Source organism: Urocitellus parryii, chromosome 6 (genome assembly GCF_045843805.1).
Source record: "Urocitellus parryii isolate mUroPar1 chromosome 6, mUroPar1.hap1, whole genome shotgun sequence".
Taxonomy (NCBI): Eukaryota; Metazoa; Chordata; class Mammalia; order Rodentia; family Sciuridae; genus Urocitellus; species Urocitellus parryii.
Window position 1 is genome coordinate 67,191,686 of NC_135536.1, and position 22,204 is coordinate 67,213,889.

General features: G+C 36.3%; 1 protein-coding gene across 1 annotated transcript; it reads right to left on the reverse strand.

Annotated features, from left to right (window-relative positions):
• Positions 1-1,435: 1,435 nt before the first annotated feature.
• Positions 1,436-19,323, reverse strand: Churc1 (churchill domain containing 1). The gene is made up of 4 exons (XM_026385134.2): positions 19,270-19,323; positions 9,997-10,132; positions 7,719-7,789; positions 1,436-1,657 (listed from the first exon to the last, which is right to left on the reverse strand). The coding sequence occupies exons 1-4, from the start codon at positions 19,306-19,308 to the stop codon at positions 1,565-1,567; spliced, it is 339 nt and encodes a 112-aa protein (XP_026240919.2). The 5' UTR covers positions 19,309-19,323; the 3' UTR covers positions 1,436-1,564.
• Between the last annotated feature and the right edge of the window lie 2,881 nt (positions 19,324-22,204).

A 22,204-nucleotide genomic window follows, 5' to 3' on the forward strand; every position in this document is an offset into this window, starting at 1 on the left:
ACAGTATCTAAAGCTGGACCCCTGAAGTTCTGGTTTCAGAATGAGAAGAACTAACTGAAGCCACCACATTGTACTTTGTACTTTATATGCTTTCCAAAGTATTTTACATTAATTCATTGGGATCTCCTAACAATGCAAAATGAGTATATCACATTTTATTAACCCAATGTTATAGGAATGGGACAATGAAATCCCAAGCAATGCTATGTTTAATGATTATATTGATATCAAATAGCAGAGAGACCTAAATGCTCAAGTTTATGACTTCCATAATTGCTCTTTCAACTAGCAAAATAAGACATTCTAAGATCCCTTTGGAGTGACTGAAACCATGCTATTCAGAGTTTCCCTGTTTCAACCAAATGTCCTTTTTTTCTGGTGCAGGATACCCTTTAGGATACCACACTACATTTAATTGTCATGTCTTATTAGGCCCTTCTTGTCTGTGACTGTTTATCAGACTTTTGTTATTTTTTAAGAACTTGACAGTTTCAAGGAGCACTGGTCAAGTACTTTGCATAATGTCCTTCAATTGGGATTTGTGTGATGTTTTTCTCATGATTTTAGACTGGAGTAATGGCTTTTTGGAAGGAATACTACAGAGGTAAAGCACCATTCTCATCCTATCACATCAAGAGTACATGCTATCGGGGCTGAGGCTGTGGCTCAGTGGTAGAGCGCTTGCCTAGCATGTGTGAGGCATTGGGTTTGATCCTCAGCACCACATATAAATAAATGAATAAAATAAAGGTCCATACATATAAAAATATTTTAAAAAAAGAGTACATGCTATCAACATGGCTCATCACTGATGATGTTAACCTTGATAACCTGGCTGAGCTAATGTTTATCAGGTTTCTCCACTGTAAAGCTATTCCCCAGTTCCATATTTCTTGGAAGGAAGTCACTATGAACAGCCTATGCTTCAGGTGGGGAGTATCTACAGAAATTATTTGGAATTTTTCTGTACAGAAGATGTGTCTATTCTCTCCCATTTCTTTATTCATTCCCTCATTCAACCATTTATTTACCAGTAATGAAGGACTCACAGTTATTTATTATGTAGTTTGGGTTATAATCCAATATAATTTTATTTTGCTGCTCAAATTGTTCCAGCTTTGGTCACTGGAAGCTTCTCCATTTGACTTCTTTGATAAAACCCTAATAATTTTGACATTTTTAAAATTAGCACTTAATTTTTTTTTGTGACACAAGATGCTCCAGGCTCATTTCCAGATATTTATTTCCTGCTCTAGTCCACCAGACATTTTTCCAAGAAGTCCTGGTTCCTTTTAGGAGAAACCAAGATCTGGGCACTAGGTGTGCACTCATTCTAATTATTTTTCTGGTCAAATAACTGCAACAAAGATATTTCACTTCGGCTACACTGATGTGAACTAGAAACTTCAACAGAAGAACTCAACTCTAGGTACAATAATTTTCCAAATTACTTTTATTTCAAAGAATATTTAGGTCTTAGCATGAAAGAAAATATGCAGAGAACTTTTTATTATTAAACAAACTATCAGTTTAACACAGTTACAACAGAACTGTAGAAGGAGTCTTAGAATAACAGAGTCATTTGTCGGGGGTCATCAGGGAGAATACTGATAGTATCTTCAGCTTTGCCACATAACAGACACAGCATGGTGTATTCCTAGAACAAGACAAAGTGCATAATTACCTTGAGGGACAGGGAGGAAGGTGCTTCATAACTGATTCTGTTCAGTAAAGCTCTTCTCTACAAATTATCATGGATATTTTTCTGTACATTTGATCAGTTTCTTCAATACCTATTAGCAATGTCTTATGTTAATTCTACATCTGCCCAGAGCCTTTTGTTTATATAAAGTAAATACATGATAATGTTCTTATTTGGATCCCTAGGTATATGTTCTGTTCTCAGAGCTGTTCTCTTCTAGGATATTTAACATTGATAAGTGACAGGAGACAGTGGGAAAGGAGAAAATTCCCAAACTAAAACAAGTTTTTTAATCTACTCTAGGAAAATTGTGTTAAATTCACTAGTATGTTGTGTCTCATACATTAATACCTAACTGCCTAGAATTTCATTTATTTAAGGAGTTTCATGTTTCTCAGACTTCATAAATATCCAGATGTGATAGCAGTGAGTTTAAGAAAAGTCATTAGGCAAAGTCTTATTTTCCTAGCTGGCTCTTTCTAGAATATTTAATAAAGGCATAAACAATAGAGACATATTTCTTTTAAACTTTTTGCTTAAAAAGCTTTTTTATCTCCTTTGGGAAAACAAACATTGATCTATATAAAATCTATTAGTATTTCTACAGTTGATGTTGAGGCTGCTGGATGTGTGGAAATTGGAGAGAAAGGCAGTATATTTCCTGAGCCTGGACAGTCATTAGAGAGGGTCACAGAAGTAAACACTGGCGATGGCACAAAGCCCCAGAAGCAGGCAACTGCCTTTCCATTTCCTACTGTGAGTTCAAAGAAGGGGCTTAGTTGTGGCTCTAGAAAGACTGCTTCTTAAAGACCACACAATTTTTTCTATCGATTGATCGATCGATCGTGCTAGGGATTGAATAGGGTCTTGCACACATCTAGCGCTCACACTTAATTTTAAATTCTACTCTATACTCAAGAGTAGAAATACATGGAGGCTAGAGCTCAGAGAATAAATATAAGTCTCATGAATTAAAAATAAAATAAAAATCTATCCTCTCCAAGGACTTTTATTGCTTTCAAATACACCTACTGCTGTAACCCATCAGACATTACTAGCAGGATGGCAACCTCAAGAAAAAAGCAACAGACGCAAAAAAGAAAAACATGTGAAGCTAGACAAGTATCTGAATTTTCAACTAGTATTTCCTTTGTCAAGTTTCTCCTCAGTGCCTATGTACTGTGCAATATGCTAGGTGCACTGGCAGATAAGAAAGAAGGCAAGGACAAAGTGTAACCTTAAAAAACTTAAAATCTAACTTGGAAGAAAAAAACAAACACATTATATCATCTGGCAAGATTATTAAATCAGTGAGACCAATTATACCTATAATCTTTACTGAATAGGCGGTCTGTAATCCAAACTTCATTGTTAAGTCAGTTGTCTGGAATTCAAAAGCAGTTTCCCAAAAAAGTGATGTTATGTACTTGACAGGTTCCCAGGAAAATCTGAAAGTCTTAAATTTATATTGTACAAGTGCTATAGAATCTAACCATCTACAGTAGTGCTTCTGTGGGAAAGTATATCTAGAATTTTAACTTGGGAAGCCAGGAACACAGTTCCCTGTGCTTCCAGGAATATGGTGGGATTAGGACATCTTTTACCAAAACTGGCCAAGTAGGAAGAATAATACTTGCCCTCCCCACCATGCCCCACTGCCCAGGTCATTCATGGGAACCCTCAAGGGTTCCGTCTGGGCAGGGCCTAGGGTTAGAGGAAGAATGGGTTGGATCGCCTTGGGGTGAGATGAGATCTTTTATTTTATTGTTATCTTTTGTTTATTTGAGGGTCTCTTGGTGCCTATTTTTCTCTGTTAATTCTGACTCCATGTCCTCTCCCCTGGCCCACTGAGGAACAGAAAACAATCTAACAGGAGTTCCTCTTCTATTCCTTGAGGTAAACACATAGTTCATTTAAGAGCTTTTTGCCAAGGGATTTTGAAAAACAACCTGCAAACCATTTATAATGTATTTTCTGTTTGAACTCTATAAATCTGTCTCCACCTTACCCACTAGTTTGGCCATCAGGAAAATCTTACCTTGTTCAGTAATTGCATTAAGGTTATTTAAAAAACATAATTCTTTTTTTTTTTTTCATGGCACTGGGGATTGGATCCAGGGCCTTCTGCATGCTAGGCAAGCACTATCACTAAGCTATATGCCCAGGCTTTTAAAAAATTATATTAAATTGTATTCTGAGACAGGGTTTTACTAAGTTGTCCAGGCTGCCTTGAACTTGGAATTCTCCTTCCTCAACTTCCCAAGTAGCTGGGATTACAAGTATGTGCTACCAAGTGTGACAAAAATAGAATTCTTATCTTTTAGAGATCTTTTAGAAGTATTTACAGAGGTAGCAGTATATTTGGGATTTACTTCAAAATAGTCTTGTGGAGAGATGAGCTAAGAGTGAATTTAAGCAAAGCAATTTGAAGCTGGGCAGTGGAGCTGCTTACTTTTTATTGTTTAAATTTCCCATAAGACATTAGAATAGCTGGGCATGGTGGCGAATGCCTGTAATCCCAGTGGCTTGGGAGGCTGAGGTAGGAGACCCTGAGTTCAAAGCCAGCCACAGCAACTTAGCAAGGCCCTAAGCAACTCAGTGAGACCCCATCTCTAAATAAAATACAAAACAGGGCTGGGTATATGGCTCAGTGGTTGAGTACCCCTGAGTTCGATCTCTGGTATCCCCTACCACACCCACCCACCAAAAGGCGTTGGAATAAAATAAAAGGGTGGGGATGAGGATAAGAAGTCATGGTAGCTGAGAAAAAAGAGTTCCTGTGATGATCAGGATGATACAAAAGTTCCAAAGAGGCTATTTACTTGATTAAAAGCCTGATGCAAGTACAAGGAAAGTTCAGAAAAGGGAGAAAGGACCACAGACTGTACCATCAAGAGCAAGAAAGAGAATTTAACTTCCAATAGAAAGAGATACGATTTAATTGGCCTGAAGACAGAAAAGGAACAATTCAAATCAAGGAAAATGCATGAATAAATGTGACATGAAAATAGCAAGCAGGTGACATACGTAGTAAGAGGGAAAACAACTGTACTTAGAGGTTAAACGGGAGTGCGGAATAAGATGTTTAAGAAAGATTAATTCCATTGCAGTATATAAAACTACAGTTTGGGGGCTGCTGCAGTAGTTTAGGTTTGAGTGGGTATGGTTGTTGACATGGAAGATAGAAGTTAAGTAGTTTAGTCAGAAACAAAAGATAAAAGGAGGGCAGGTAGGGTGTTAGGCTTGGAGAAAGAGATTTGGAAGATCTAAGATTGAGTGCATGTGTGCTCACTATAGGAGGAAGTATAGTGAAAGTTCCTGACCAGAGACCAAAGCTCAGGGGTATCATGGAAAAATAGGAAAGGAAATGAGAAAAAAGCAAAGGAGGGCTGGGAGTGTAGCTCATTGGTAGAGCATCTGCCTCTCACGTGTGAGGCACTACGTTCAATCCTCAGCACCATATAAAAATAAATATTGTGTCCAACTACAACTAAAAAAAATTTAAAAAAAAGCAAAGGAGCAGTTAAAGTGATTTAATAAAAGAGAAGAAAAAGTCAAGTGCTATTGACCCCAAGAGAAGAAATACTGCAAAAAGATAACAGTGGTTAACAAAATCAGATCCAGAGAGATGTTAAGAGAATTAGGAACAGAGGTAAAAATCATTAATCATTGGTTAGACTATAGGAAACCTAGGGGACAGTAGTTTAAATCAAACAAAAATGAAAATCAGTTTGTAGATATTTAAGAGGAATATAGGGAAATAAGGAGAATGGTAAGTCTTTATATAGACCTACTCAAGTAAAGAAGCAAAGAAAGGAAAGAAATGATTACAGGATGAATCACAGAGGTAGTGAAGTAAAATAAAAGAATTTAAGTTTATTTTTAACAAATAAAAAAGAACTAAATATGTTTAATGTAAAAAAAATTTTAAATCCCATGGAGTTGGGGGGAAGAGGATGCTAGAAAGAGTCAACGTGATTGATGAGGAAATGACATGGGTATCATTAGAGAGGAGAGAATAAAAATCTCCCTCTCTGATAGAAGAGAGGGAAGAGTCTAAAGTTGGGACACTGCTACACATGTTGTAGGTAAGGAAGAGTCATGGGAAATAAGAGAAAAGGAAGCTGGGTCAGCCCAGGGAGAATCCTGAAATGAGAAGCTTGGATATTATACCACAGCTAAAGTTGAGCCATGGGAAAACAAAAATCCTCTGATGGTAGAGTACAGAATATGGGCTGGGGGAAGTAGCTGTTGGGTGAGGAGACTGGAGATAGAGTCTGTTTTAAAAGAGTTCTTCTGAGAGCACTTCACACTGTCTAGGCATTGTGACTACCAGCTATCTTCCTTTACCTTTTTCTGGGACAGCTTTGTAGATTGATGCATTCAGTCATAAAGGAAAACCAGTATAGAATAAAATATTTTATTTGTATGTGGTGCTGAGGATTGAATCCAGTGCCTCTCGCATGCTAGGTGAGGGCTCTACCTCTTGAGCCACAACCCCAGCCCATGACATTGATTTAAATGGCTCTGTTGGGACATAAACAGACAATCTCAATATCCATTCGGGGGCTCTAAAAAGCTCATAGGAGCTTTTGGGAAATAGCTTGAAGCACCCTCCTTTCCTCTATAAAGCTGTATCTTTAAGCCCATGATATGTTTATTCCCTTATTTGGCTACCACTATTTCAGTGAGATCTTGATTTTGCCCTAAGTCACACATTCTTATAAATATTTTAAGGCATAATTTTTGGAGGTTGAAGAGTTAGTCAAGATGTTATTTAGATTAACTGCACATATCAGACTATGACAGGTGATTAAGTACTTTCCTCCATGTTAAAATAAGAGTGAATGAGAGGGGTTATACTGTTTTTTGATTCTGTTATGGGAGTTTTTTTTTTTTTTTAATTAAAGTACTACTCAAATTTAAAGGATTTTTTAAAAAAAATTCCCCTGACAACTAAAAGTTCTGAACTTTATATCCTAGGGATAAACATGTAGTTCATACAAAATAAGTAACTCAACCTGAAGGCTTAAAAGTAGAGGCAGTGAGGAACAATCAAAGGTTCTAGTTTGTCCTAGGTCTCCCAGATTCAGCTTTTCTTCCTCATCATCAGACCTATGAATAGCCCTGCACTATTGGCCATAAACTCTACAGACTTCCTCACATGCTCTCACAATTGCATGAACACAGTCCTTATAATAAATCCCTAATTCTCTACTGGTTCAACTTTTCTCCTTCCACCTTGATATACCAATTTTATAATTTTATTTGACAAATGATATTACAATTTCTTACCAAGACTAAGACTACAGCATTGCTCAACTGTATATAACAACTAGGGAAAACAAAAATAACCCCTATTTAATTTCTTCTCCAATTTTTAATCCCTTGAAAAATCACTTACTTTTCTTTGAGATCAACATGAATTAAAGTATTTTTATATTTAAAAAAAATAATATCCTTACTGGAATTTCCATGCCCAGAAATTATAGTTAGGTGGACTGGCCAACATTTAAAGTCAACAGTTGTGCCATCACAGAGTGGCAAAGAAAAAGGAACCACAATAGTAAATTCATAAGAAGTCATAATGGACTACTCATTTTTTTAAATTGATTTTTTAAAAATATTTATTTTTTAGTTTTAGGTGCACACAATATCTTAATTTTATTTTTATGCAGTAATGAGGATCAAACCCAGTGCCTTATGCATGCTAGGCAAGCACTCTATCACTAAGCCTCAACCCCAGCCCCAATGGGCTACTCTTTATAAATAAAAATGACAGTATTGAGCTCTGATTTGTAAGGCACACATTTTGATTTGTGACTTTCATGAAAACAGGTTTGCACAGATCCATCCATATTTAAAGTTTCTCTCTCAACTTGCACAAGGAAAAGAGAAGGATGGTCTCTGAACAGTTGCTAGAACTTCATTTATAAAAAAGTATATCTAGATTATCAAAGTGATTTTTAATATCTGCCACTCCCCAAATAATATACCCTTAAATTTATACATTTACCTGAAATTCATCCATGATACTGAACGTATACTCATGTCTGGCAACTACATGATGACAGTTCTTACACAGATCTGCCAAAACAAAGAGAGACTTACGTAATTAAATTAAAATAGTAAAATTTCTATTCTTAGCATGATATCACTTAAGAAGAATCTTAACTCTTATCATATGCAACACAGCAGGAAACCCATTATTAGATTGACTTTATTGAGAAATCCAGAATCTGTCATGTAGCAACACCATATACCTGGGTCTAGACTTAGAGGTTTAATGTACACTTATTAATTCCCATTGAAAGCTGTCTAAGATAATCAATTAACAGATTACTTAAATGTGTTTTTTAAGCTAGCTGGGTCTATCTAACTAAGTAAAAGCTTTTAGTCTCAGAAATGACAGTAACGGTATTACTGTAACCAAACATAAATAAAAACCAATCTGGACACTGAGTGAATTTAATGGTAACCAAAGAATCTAATAAAAACAATGTATTAACAACTATGATTTATTGCATGCTTATCATATGCTAGATATTTTTTAAATCCCTTTACCTGTTTACTCACTACATCTTTTCAAAAAACAACTGATACTATCATTACCACCTTTTTAGAAACAAGGAAATAAAGGCACACTGTGGTTAAGACAACCACTTGCTCTTACTCCAATGTCCTATTGTACTCCCTGGAATAAAATAGCTTAAAGGGATATATGCTTAAGAAGAAAGAAAACCATTCCTCTTAGAACACTCTTCAAGTATTTGAGTCTATTCTGCAGGCCTGGTGTCTTTCATACCCTCTTTCAAAATTTCAATATTTGTGTAATTAGTCCTCATATATATTCAGAACATACTGAAGAACATGGAGACAAGCAAAAAGGTGGCTATAAATGGTTTAAATATCTGTCACCATATCTGGGCACCAGACATATACTAAATTCACTCATAGAAATTCTTAGCACCAACCTCAGAAATTATTTATTTTTATTAAACATAGTTTATTTGGTTTCCCAGCATCGAGGACAAGGAGTAACATAAGAAAGTAGCAAAGTTATAGAAGCAAAAGAAAAACAGACCAAAAAAGCTATTCAGGCAGAAGAGAGTCTGAAAGGACTGGGGTTGTGGCTCAGTGGTAGAGCACTTGCCTAGTATGCCTGAGGCACTGGGTTTGATCCCTGGCACCACATACAAATAAAACAAATAAAATAAAGGTATTGTGTCCATCTGCAACTAAAAAATTATTTTAAAAAAAGTCTGAAAAAACCATCGCATTTAGTATAGGGAGTGGAAAGCCCTATACATTTTAATAGCTGCTCCAAAGACATCAATAGATTACATTATAATAGTAGAAAGTGAAAATTCACATAGATGATCCTAAGGTTTATTTTTTTTAAGTCCCTGTATCTTGTTTAAGGTAATATAAAGCCTTTTAGAATGTCCCTGAAAAAAATAATTTAATACAAAAAATTGGAGCCAGAATCACAAGCTGCAGTTACCTGCAAAAGTCACTTATGTATCTGGGTATGTTGGTGCATGCCTGTGATTCCAGTGACTCAGGAGGCTGAGGCAGGAAGATGCCAGCCTGAGCAAATTAGTGAGACCCTGTCTGAAATAAAAAACAAAAGGGCTAAGGATGTAGGGAATGTAGCTCAGTGGTAGTGTCCCTGGATTCAACCCTCAATTAAAAAAAAAAAAAAAAGTCATTTATGTGAGCAGGGCAGGTTGGTGCAAGCCTGTAATCCCAGCAATTCAGGAGGCAAAGCCAAGTTCAAGGCCAGCCTCAGCTATTCAGGAACACCCTATCTTAAAAAAACAAATAAATAAATAAAAAGGGCTGGGATTATAGCTTAGTGATATAGCATTCCTGAGTTCAAACCCCAGTACCTACCTACCCTCCAAAAAAATAATTCATGTAGAATATCTGATGATACTACATAAAGAGGTGTTAACTATATTTTCTTCTTAAAAACCTAGTTCATAACTGAGTGTTGCTAAATGACTGAAAGAGGCCTCAGAATAATTTACATAACATCAACTTCCAAAAGCTGATATCTGCTAACAGACTGGCATTAAAAAAAAGAAATCTCTCCTAATTACTCAGGAGGCTGAGGCAGGAGGATTCAAAGTGTGAAGCCAGCCTGAGCAATGTAGGGAGACCATGTCTCAAAATAAAGAATAAAAAGGACTGGGGATGTAGCTCAATGGTAGAGTACTTGCTTAGCATGCACAAGTCCCTATGTTTAATCCCCAATTCAGGAGGGAAAAAAAAAAGAAACCTCTACTTACGATCATAGGTAACTATTTCTTCTCCATCTTCCTCTTTAAGGGACTTGTTTGTGATCAGCATAAAATCCCTCTTACTGCATACTGCACAGCCTGTAAAATTCAGTAAGAAAGATCCATTCTCCAGACAGGTGTTACCCTAAAATATCAGAAATAGGAATTCAGTTTTCTTACATTTTGAGTTTTGTTTTTGTTTTTAAGTGTGTGTGGTTTTGTTTTTTTGAGGGATGAGGCCCAGGGGTACTTAACTATGTGCCCAGAACTTTTTATTTTTTATTTTGAGAGAGGGTCTTGCTAAATTGCTTAGGGCCTCCCTAAATTGCTGAAGCTGTCCTCCAACTTCCCATCTTCCTGCTTCAGCCTCCTCAGTCACTGGGATTACACGTGTGTCACCATGCTCAGGACTACAGTTTGAAATCTTTGATGAAAACAATTAATAGGCTTAAAATTTTCCAGAGACAAAAAAAATATGGTCAGAATTTACTTGCTTTAAGGCTATAATAAGTAAGTTTTGAAATTACCAACTCTCCTAAATAATACTGATATATATATATATGTATATATAAATAAAATAAAATTGAAGCAATGCTGGTGTATAAGTCTCTGAGGGCTGCAGCTGTGTTTAATAGAGAACTAAGTCCTATGTGAATACACGACCAATTCCACATCATGTATAACCACAAGAGTGGGAAGTTATACTCCATGCATATATGTCAAAATACATTCTACTGTCATGTATAAATAAAAAGAACAAAATTTTAAAGAAGAAGAAAAGAGAACTAAGTACAAATAGACATAGAAACAATAAGGAAACCTTAATAATACAAAATATGTAAAGGAAAAATTAGAAAAATTTAAAAGCCTACTATTAAATGAGGCATATCATAAAACTAGAATTAAAAATTCAACTAAAATAGAAAGATTGAGCCCATGCTAAAGATGATCTCATATACTGTGATGTTAAATTGATTATTGACAGCCTTTTTCTTAAGCCTTAATAGAACCACAAAATAAACAAAAGTATCTAGATCTACAGATGTCAATCTTTTACGTATGATTCAGGCAGAGAAGGCAAGTTCTACAATTCATCAGATTAACATAACAGCATTCAAGAAAGAAAGAGTTTTGCTTCATCACTAAGAAATTATAAACAACTCATTTTCCCGATTTAAGGAAAATCTTTGCTAAAGGCTTATAAATAATTGTTAAGAATTAAGTCATTTTACAGATAATCTAGTCTAATTCCATGCAACAAATTTAGAGTATTTTAAAATAGTTAATGTGATTACAAAATCATTAGAATCAACATTTTCTCTAATGCTTTTATGTGGCTGATACCATGCAAAGCACCATGTAGGATGCAAGGATGAGCCAAAGAAGTTTCCAACTTCATGGAATTTAAGAAATACCAGGGAATTAAGACCCACCTTCAATGACACAATGAAGTCTTCCTGGATTCCCAGAAGTACAATTAATCTCTCCCTTCTGAGAGGTTTCTTAGTTCTATGTATTGAGGATGAGATTAGCTCTGGTGGAAGCAAATTTGCTGGGTGCTATGGCACACAATTATAATCCCAGAAAGTTGGGAGGCTAAGGCAAAAGGTACAGAAGTTTCACCAGCCTCAGCATTTAGTGACACCTTGTCTCAAAATAAAAAATAAAAAGGAGAGGGGATGCAGGTCAGTGGTAAAATATCCCCGGGGTAAATCCTCAGTAATAAATAAACAAATAAATAAATTTTACTGAGGTATAATTTAGACAAAAAATCTCACATATTTTAAGGGCACAGGTGAGTGACTTGTAACAAATGTGTATACCCACATAAGCACTATCCCTATCAAAATACAGAATATTTCTATCTCTTCAGGAAGTTCCTTCATGCTTTGCAGTTTATCTCCAACCCCTATCAGGCACCCAATAATCTGATTCTCTCTCTACAGTCTTGCATGTTCCAGAATTTTACATAAAAAGAATTATTATACTCTTTTGTATCCACTTTCTTTTGTTCAACATAATATCTATGTTATTCATCTATGTGGCTGAATATATTGGTAGTTCAATTCTTTCTATTGCCAAGTAGTATTCCATTGTATGGATTAATTCCTGTTGATGGACATTTGGGTTTTTTCACTTTGGGGCTAGTAAAAATAAAGCAACTATGAAGATTCATGTACAAGTCTTGTGTGTATATGTCTTCCTTTCTCTTGGGGAAAGAATCTAGAAATGGAATTGCTAAATTCTTTGCTAAAAATGGTATATTTAATTTTCAGAAACTGGCAAATTGTTTTCCAAAGTTTTTCACTTTATATTCTCATCAATGCACTGAGTTCCAGTTGTTCCATATATACACTGATACTAGGTTTGTCTTTTTTACTTTAGCCATTCTAGTGATGTAAAGCGGTAAAAACTCATTATCATTTAAACTTACATTTCCCTGATGACTAATGGTGGAGAACATATTTTTGTGATGCCTATTAAAATGTCTCTTTATGTGAAGTGTCTATTCAAGTCTTTTGCCCATTCTTTGTTGTTTATCTTCTTATACTGAGTAATAAAATTTCTTTATATATCTTGGATACAAGTCATTTGCTGAATACATTATGCCATATTCTCTCCTTGTCATTAATTTGCTTTCTTTTTTGTGTTTTTTGTTTTTGAGATGCTGGGGACTAAACTCAGGATCTCATACATGCTAGGCAAGTGCTCTATTACCGAGTCAATCCCCAGCCCTAGTTTGCTTTCTTTTTTTAATGATGTTCTTTGAAAAACAGTGTTGAGCTTTTAAAAGTCCAATTTACTTTTTTCTCTAATGATTTGTGCTTCTTGTCTCCTAAAACGTCTTTGCTTATCCCCAAGTTTGAACAGATTTTTCTCCTATGTTTTCTTCTAGAAGTTTTATAATTTAAGCTTGTAAGTTTAGGTTTATGACATATTTTGAAATAATTTGATATGAGGTAGTGATCAAAGTTATATGGATATCCAGTTGTTCCAGCCACATTTGTTCAAAGACTATCCTTTCATTGAATTACAATGGTGCCTTTGTAGAACAGTCAAATGACCACATACATAAGCGTCTACTTTGACTACTCTGTTCTCTTGACTTATTATCTAGCTTTTCATGAAACATTCTTTTGATTATAGCTTTACAATAAGAATCTAAATCAGACAGTTTATATACTATAATCTACCTATTACAGGTTCTTTCCATTTTCATAAAAAATTTTAGAATCAGTTTATAAATTTTTACAAAAAAAAAGCCTGCTGTAATTTGAATTGAGACTGCCTTGAATATATAAAAGATAACTGCTAAGGACTTCAATAAATTAAGGAAAGCAATATGGTCATAAAAAAATATAGAATTTTAAATACCAATTACAAATAAATGGAACTCTGAACTAGATTTCACACAGAAACACAGCTACCTTATACAGTGTGGCCTGAACTCTATAATGTGACCTTGTAAGTAGGTAGGCAGGATGTAAACTCTAAGGAAACACAGAAACACAGGGAAAAGAGAAAGATATTTGCATCTGTTATGTGGTAAGTAAATAAATATTTGAAATGACAAATTGCAAGTATGGTATGTAAGAAACTTATGGGGACTTTTAAGAGCCCTAGTCATTTAAAGAAATGAGGGTAAACTTCATTAGTAAGACAGCTCTTTCATTAGACTATTAATATTCAAATTTGGGAAAGTAAACTAAAGTATAGGAAGCTTTTGAAGTTTCTATAATGACAGGGAAACAAAGATTGCAATCCAAATCAATTCCACAGTAAGAGTGAACTGTAACAGTTTCAAGAATAAGAGGAAAAAGTCAACATGTTAAGTGCCTTTAAAAAAAGTGATTCAGACTGGGTGTGGTGGCACACGCCTATAATCCCAGTGGCTCCAGAAGCTGAGACAGGAGGATCACAAGTTCAAAACCAGCCTTAGTAAAATGTGAGGCACAAAAATAGGGCTGGGGATATGGCTCAGTGGTGGAGTGCCCCTGAGTTCAATTCCTGGTACCTACCACCCCCCAAAAAAGAATGTGATTCAGATAAATCCTGGTTCAAGAGTTGTAAAGGTAAACAAGTATGCAAAAAGAAATGGCTGAAAACTATGATTATAATTGGTATGGCAGTACAGATGATAATCAATGTGACAATTACAAAATAAAGTCTCATAAACTTGTGAAATCAGCAATTATTTTGACAAGAACTGGACGAATTTGTTTTTTCTGGAAAAGTATTATTTCAGATGGTACATGTGAATGTAGCTATAAATAAATGTAAGTTAATATTTATGTAAGTTAATGTATATGCTTTGCAGGAAAATTTTTAAATTAAAAATGGAGGAACCCAGCAAAGTGGCACAAGCCTTTAAGCCCAGTTACTTAGGAGGCTGAGGCAAGAAGATCACAGGTTCAAAGGCCAGCCTCAGCAATTTAGACCCTGTCTCAAAATGAAAAATAAAAAAGCGCTGGGACATAGCCAGTGGAGTGCCCTTAGGTTCAATCCCCAGTACTGCAAACATACATATATACACACATGACAAGAAAATATCTGGCTGGTAAAGCACTTTCCTAGCATGTATGAGGTCCTGGGTTCAATACCCAGCAATGAAAAGGAAAAAAAAAAAAAAAAAAAAAGAACATATTTTTCAAAGAACTAGCAGCTTTGGTTTGTGATTTCTTTATAGCTTTTCAATTTTGTATTTCATTAACTTCCAATCTTTATTTCCTTCCTTCTGCTTGATTTATATTTAGTTTGTTCTTGTTTTTCCTCTGTTATGAAAGTTTAGTAAAAGTTTAATTATTGATTCATGATTATTCTTTTTTAATACAGGCATTTAAACCCTCAAATTTTAAAAATGCAGAATATCATTTTAAAATACCTGCCCACACACAATTGTTTTAGTAATTACAGATTCAACTCAGCATTTAATTAAATTTGTCTAATTCTATGAACCAGGTAACCATTTGAGTACATAAACTTAGATGGGTTAGGTTTTTCTTTTTTTAACAGATACATTTTTTATACAACATTTTTATTTTATTTATTTATTTTTATGTGGTGCAGAGGATTGAACCCAGTGCCTTGCACATGCTAGGCAAGCGCTCTACCACTGAGCTACAACCCGAGCCTCTTGATGGGTTAGTTTTAAAACATATAATTTTAAATTTAAACATCACTAATGCACAATTGATTTTTTCCCTCTGATTAATATAAATTAATTATTTCTGCATTGCTGTTGAATTACTAAAATGTTTAAAGCTGAAACTTAAAATATGTGAAACAGGTTTTTGTTTCCAGTTTGATTTGAAAAATATTTTATTATGATTTTGGTCTGTATTATGAAAAACACAATACAGTTCTAGTTCCAAGTGGTTTGTTAAATACTTTTCTGATAGAAAACATTTTTTTTAATTCATAGTTGAGCAAAAATCCATTTGGGTTCAGAAAATTAGTATGGTTCATTTCCAACTAGATTCATGCTCGAGTTCAATTCTCAGTGTAACATTACAAGCAAGTAGGTCAGAGACCTGTTAGGATTTCATGTATTTCTAGTCTGTGAAAAACATCTAACACAAAACACTGGATAACTTTATGTAACAAAAAATAAATAATTAAATATTACTTACTTTCTGTGCACTTAGAGCTTCTGGAGAAGCTAATCTATTTTCTCTGCCAATCTTTTTTGAATTAGTGGACCATATTTGCTGCCAACATTTTATTACTCTTTCCTTCACTAAGCTTGAGCAAAGTGGTTTCTACTTTGTCCTTAAATTTCAAAAAATCCCAGAGTTGAAAGGGTCCCTGAGATGCTAAATTGTCAGTCAGGAAGACAACTCAATTCCTCTAAATGTTATTCATTCCCTTTTTGAACATCTGTTATAAAGTTCCTTATTCTGATTCAAAGTCCTCAAACTCATAACACCCACCCACTACTTATTTATAAATCTGTTTTCTGAAATTAAAAAAAAAAAAAAGAAAGTTTAGCTGAGCACTGTGGCACATGCCTGTAATCCCAGCAGCTCGAGAGGCTGAGACAGGAGGATCACGAGTTCAAAGCCGGCCTCAGCAAAAGCGAGGCACTAAGCAACTCAGTGAGACCCTGTCTCTGAATAAAATACAAAATAGGGCTGGGGATGTGGCTCAGTGGTTGAGTGCCCCTGAGTTCAATCCCCAGTACCAAAAAAAAAAAAAAAAAAAGTTTAATTCTTCCTTATGATAGCCCTTTAATTATTTTAGGAGAGAATAAAAGCAGAGAAAAAGTGCTTCAGAGCACTTTTCTTGAGACTTTAAAATTTCTATTTCCTAAATTAATTTATTCTCTGAAACTGAGTCTTTGATTCTCCACATTCTTTTCCTCAGAGAACAAATTCTTTCTATTTTGACACTTTGATTTGGCTGACTCATCTTTCTGAATCTTACAGACAGATACATCTTTGTTATTTGCAATGCTATATCTTTGACTCCTCAGATGTTAAGTTCTCAATCTCAACCATAACAACAATTTAACCATTTGCTCCCCAACTTGATTTTTCTTCCCATATACCTACAATTTCTGTAATGATACTTCCAACTTCCCAGTTGCCTAGACTAAAAATCCTGAGATCATCTACATCTCTTCCATTCTTCTCTCCAACACTGTATTGGTTGAGTCCTATTAATTCTTTCTTTGAAATCAGGCCTTCACTATCTCATGGCTATACTGTTGCCATGCTCTACAGAAGTCTCCTTTCCTACTCCCCTCACCCCATCATCCCAACATACAGTCAAGATTCATTTTCCTAATAAGAGATTTTAGATCATTTCCCTATTCACTATTACAGTGATGGTTGCCTATAGTAATGTCTTAATATGACTTAAATCTTTCAATTGGTTCCACTCTTAAGAATTCAACCTAATCTCTGTAATGCCCTCTGTTGAAAACTTTCCCAGCATGTTCTAATATGTAATGTTCTTTATTAGATTCATAAAAATCTTTCTAAATTAAAACAATGTATATAATAGAACACAATTCAGAAAAACATATGAAACAAAACATATATAAGTATAATAAATAATTACAAAGTGAACATCTCTATAATCACCACCCAAGTCAAGAAGTAAATACTGGGGCTGGGGATGTGGCTCAAGCGGTAGCGTGCTCGCCTGGCATGTGTGCGACCTGGCCCAGGTTCCATCTTTAGCACCACATACAAACAAAGATGTTGTGTCTGCCGAAAACTAAAAAATAAATATTAAAATTCTCTCTCTAAAAAAGAAAGAAAGAAAGAAAACTTCCAGGAAAAACTGAATAAGCACAGTTAAAAAAAAAAAAAAAAGAAAGAAAGAAAATACTGCTTTGTACCCCCAAAAACTTCCCCTCATGTGATCATTCTTCTTCTTTCTTTTTTTTTTTTTTTTTTGTAGTTGTAGACAGACAGAATGTCTTTGTTTTATTTGTTTATTTTTATGTGGTGCTAAGGATCAAACTCAGTGCCTCTGCATGTGCCAGGCAAGTGCTCTGCCATTGAGCTACAGCCCCAGCCTCTTATGTGACCATTCTTGATCACACCCTAATCCTTTAGCAGTAATCAATATCAAGACTACTTTATGGTAATCATTTGCTTTCTTTTATTGTTTTACCACCCAGGAACATTCTTAAATAATACATTTTATTTTTATTTTATTTTGAATTACACTGTGTTCTTTTATCAACACTGTATTTGTAATACTTAATTCCAGTTGTTGTGTGTAATTTTGGTGTATTTTTATTACTCTAATTCGGGGTTCCTCAACTGCATAAAATTTTGTGTTGTGGTGGCTATCCAGTGTATTGCAAGATGTTTACTGGTGTCTACCCATCAGATGTGAGGAGTGGTCTCCCCATTGTAACAACCAACAATGTATCTAGATATTGCTAATATCCCCTGGGAGAAAGTCATTCCTGGTAAATAACCACTGCTCTATATCATTCATTTCCATCACTCATTCTTTTATGATGTTCCATTCTACAAAGTTACTTTTCCAGTCTACTACAGATAATTGCCCTTCCAAACTTTCTTATACATATGTCCAAAAGAATTGGTACGTTTTTCCAGAATGAGAACCGCTGGGGTCATTTCAGTGGGCACAGCTTTACTGTAAAATGCTAAACCTTTTTTCCAAAGTGGTTGTACCATATGAGAACATACACTATAGAATCTTCTCAAAAGACTAAATAATGCTCATAACATATTAAGAGAAGGAAAAACACTATAGAGATTTTCTAACTCCCAACCCATGCAAGAATCCTTGCTCTTGTTATTTTCCCCCAGTCTCCAGCTCCTTGTTTCCTTCTTTTCTACCTAATCACAACTATGTTTTAAGTCGTGGCGACAGTCCACACTTTTGGCGGGGATGGGGGATAGCAGTGCTATCCCATACCCTATTACTCTCTCCTCTCTCTAAACTTCATTTTATACATGGTTTGTCCTTTCATTTCCGTTAACCACTTACTCCTCCACACTATAAATTCTTAAGCAGCACATCCTTTCATAGCCTCAAAGTGACCTATACACACGTGGATGTTCAATAAGTATGCCCTCAATTAACAAAGCTCTACAAGGTCTGAAACCACCTGGGCCTGAGAGAAACAGATTTAAAATAAAGTAACAAGCTGGTCATCCCAGCGATTCTCAGGAGGTTGAGGCAAGAGGATCACAAGTTCGAGGTCAGCCTCTGGAACTCTGGATCTGGGCTGGGGATGTAGCTCAGGGGTAGGGCACCTCGGGTTCAATATCCAATATATATGAATGAACGAACGAATGAAGGTAGCAACTGGGAAGCCTGAATTCTAGTTCTGGCTCTCATATTACCTAGAATGTGAATTTGGACAAATTATTCCTCCTCTCTGAGCATTAGTTTCATCATCTGCAAAACTGGGTTAGAAGGGATGACCAAGGAGGTCCCCTCTAGCGCTAGAGTTCGGTAAGAAAATCGAACTGCATCAAATGGAGCTTGAGGACAACCCGGGGTGGGGGGATGCTGCCTGCGTGGTGCTGGTGCTGAGGCTTCCTATGCGGTCCCCGGGCGCTCAAGAGAACGGGAATGACGGCTGAGGTCAGCCACCGGGGCGGGGACCGACGGTACGGACCGCCACACTCCGCCTTGCTGACCTAGGCCTAAATACAGCCACGGGGTCAACTGCAATCCACAGCGCAGCCAAGTCTGCCCAGCGCCTGGCGGGTCGGGAAGGCCGGCCGGAAGTATGAGCAGCCTCGGGGCTGGCCGCTTGGGGTAGGTTCTCGGCGAACCCCTGCTCACCCGATTCGGATACTCTTTCTCCACACAGTCCCCACACATCGCGACGTCCTCCACCGCTTCCGGGAAGTCGAAACCTCGCGATAGCTGAGAGACGGTGGCCGCATGCGCCCCAGGTGTCCGACCCTGGGATATTTGGCCTCGCGAACAGATTCAAAGTCTCCGCCCCCTAGCAACTGTTGTTAAGACAGGGTGCACCAGGGTCTCCCGGGCTACACTGCGGGCCTGGGTGTCCGACGTCAGCAAACTTCTGAGAAAGGGGAAATGCCTCAGGACCCGCAGATGTGGCGGAAAGGGAAAGTGGGTCTTGGACTGAGCTCACTTTTAAATAGGCGTCTACAGAGCTTAGGCTGCCAGGAAGGCCAATCCCAACAGACAAGAGAATTGTTTTTCGCTGCTTCTGCCTACTCCGCATATAAAACGGAAATGGAAATACTTTATTCTGTACCGTTTCTTAGGGCAGAGAGAGTGATTAGAGATCAGATCTTGGTGGATGCTTAAACAATAGCTGAAGTATTTAAAAAGAGGCGTTTGGAGCTCTGCAGAGAATCTCCTAAAAAGAGCACTTAAAATGTTATTAAATGACCATCCCGGCGTCCTCTGTAGGACCTAAAAGTGGAAAACGTGTTTCTATCTCTTTCTATATCACAGAAGCACCTCAGTGGTGGGCAGGTACTGTGTGAACAGAAAGCCAGCATTATTTCCTGATCCTCCTTTGGATCTCCAAATGCTTATGACTGACACCTTGCCTCTTCCTTTCCCTCTGTATTGAAAGCATCTTATTCACAATGATATAATTAACCTGAATACAGATCTCTAAATTCTGTCTCTGTGCTTCTGATCTACCCATCTTCATCATACTCTGCTGCTCCAATGGAGACATTTAATGGGAACATCAACATCATGCCTTAACCCTGTAATATTGCTGTCAAATCAGTAAAGAAAGATTGGGGAGCATATGAGACTTTGGGATCTCTTTTCTTTAGAGAAGACCCTAATAACCATTTCAAAGCAAGCCAGTTTAACTGGGTTTTCTAATATGGTAATATGTCTCCACTGGAGCATTGAAATAACCTTTAGTATCTCAGTCTCTGGGAAAGATCTGCAATGGTTATTGAAAAAAATCACACCTATGATTTTCAGTACACTGTACAAACTAGTGATATCAGAGTTTATTCTTGGAATAATTATAATGCCTTCCATTTGTCTGACATTTTCAACAACCTTTCAAAGTGTTCTCATTTTCATTTCTAATTTTGTGCAAGTACAGCCCCATAAGATTGGTAAGAAAAGTATGTGTCCCCCCCCCCTTGCCTTTCAGATAAGGAAATGAAGGAAATGGTTTAAGGTCTTGTCTTAGGTGACAGAATTATTCAGAAGTTAGCCAGGACTAGAACCCTTATTCCTATTCTTGGCTTCTTTCTAACACAGTAGCCACCAGCCCACATTAAATACTTTAAATGTGGCCATAAGTTGAGATGTGCCCGTATGTATGCTAAATTTGCCATGAAAAGTGAATGACAAATATCTTAGTAATTTTTACGTGATTACATGTTGAAATAATATTTTGATTGAGTCAAAGAACATGTATTATTAAAGTTAATTTCACCTTTTTTAAAAAGGTGGCTACTAGAAAATTCAGAATTACACATGTAGCTTTCATAATATTCTTATTGGATAGGGTCAGTCTGTACAATTCCCTTTCTTGGTCCATCTTTAAATTCTTTCTCTGTTTTAGCTGGGCGTTGTGGTACATACCTGCAATCTCAGTGACTCAGGAGCCTAACTAAGGCAGGAGGATTGCAAGCTCAAGGCCAGGCCCAGCAATTTAGCAAGACCTTCAGCAATTTAGCAAAACCCTATCTCAAAATAAAAATAAAAAAGAACTGGGGATGTAGCTCAGAGGTAAAGCACCCGTGTGTTCAATCACTAGTACAAAAAAAAATCTTTCTGTGGAGCTGTGGTTGTAGCTCAATTGTAGAGCACTTGCCTAACATGTGTGAGGCACTGGGTTCAATCCTCACCACCACATAAAATAATAATAAATAAATAAATAAAGTTCTTAAATCTTTCTCTGTTTTTAAAGTCTAATGACAATGTTTAGTTTTACTAGTCATCATATCTATTTTATTTAATTTTTTAGATATTTATGTAATATATTTGATGTGTGCAAGGTACTGTGTAGATGATGGGAAGATGAAAAAGATATTGTCATTTCTTTCTATCCAGATTCTTACAAAATGGCCTGAGAGATAATTGATCACAAATACCTATAATTAATTACACTCAGATTGCAGTGTAGGAGCACAAAATGTGGAGACTACTCCATGTGGGGGATTGGGAAAGAGGAATTTTGTTCCAGAAGAACATAAAGGAATTCAAAAGGCAGAGTTTACATAGAAATTTCAGGTGGTACCAAGACTTTAGATTTTATTCCGCGGGTGGTAGAGAGCCACTGAAAGTCTGAGCAGGAGAGTGATGCCAGAGTTGTGGTTGAGGATTATTTAGCAGCATTTTATTGGGACTGATAGAAACTGGAAGAAATGGATGATACCAAAGGCATATACCAACAAGTACCACAAGGGGGAGATGTATAGCTTTTTGCCTCATTCTAGTAGAGAGCATACATGATTAAAAAAATAAAATAAGATAAGTAAAAAAATCATGCTCACGAATCTGAAAAGCATGAACCTTGGCATAAACTGATTATATGTTTTGAAGCTTGGAAAGCAATTGTATTTACAAGTATCTTTTTCCTTTCCGAGAGTAATATTGTATCTTGTTAGTTAAAATGAGCAAGTGATTAAAAAAAAAAAAAGTCATCTTAGTCATAGGAAGAGAAGTTACAGAGCAGAGGACTATCTGCCCAAGAAAGTCCTCCATTCAGATATAGCCATGTTTTCAGGAAGAGGGATAGAAAATGGGACTGGGGGAGGAG

Bases quoted from the DNA above. Each gene is read 5' to 3' on its own strand.
- Churc1 (XM_026385134.2), bottom strand. From the start codon at position 19,308: ATGTGTGGGGACTGTGTGGAGAAAGAGTATCCGAATCGG. The intron at 10,133-19,269 runs GTGAGCAGGGGT...CTGATATTTTAG, and splicing joins AGAAAGAGTATCCGAATCGG to GGTAACACCTGTCTGGAGAA. The intron at 1,658-7,718 runs GTAAATGTATAA...GTCTTGTTCTAG, and splicing joins GTATCATGGATGAATTTCAG to GAATACACCATGCTGTGTCT.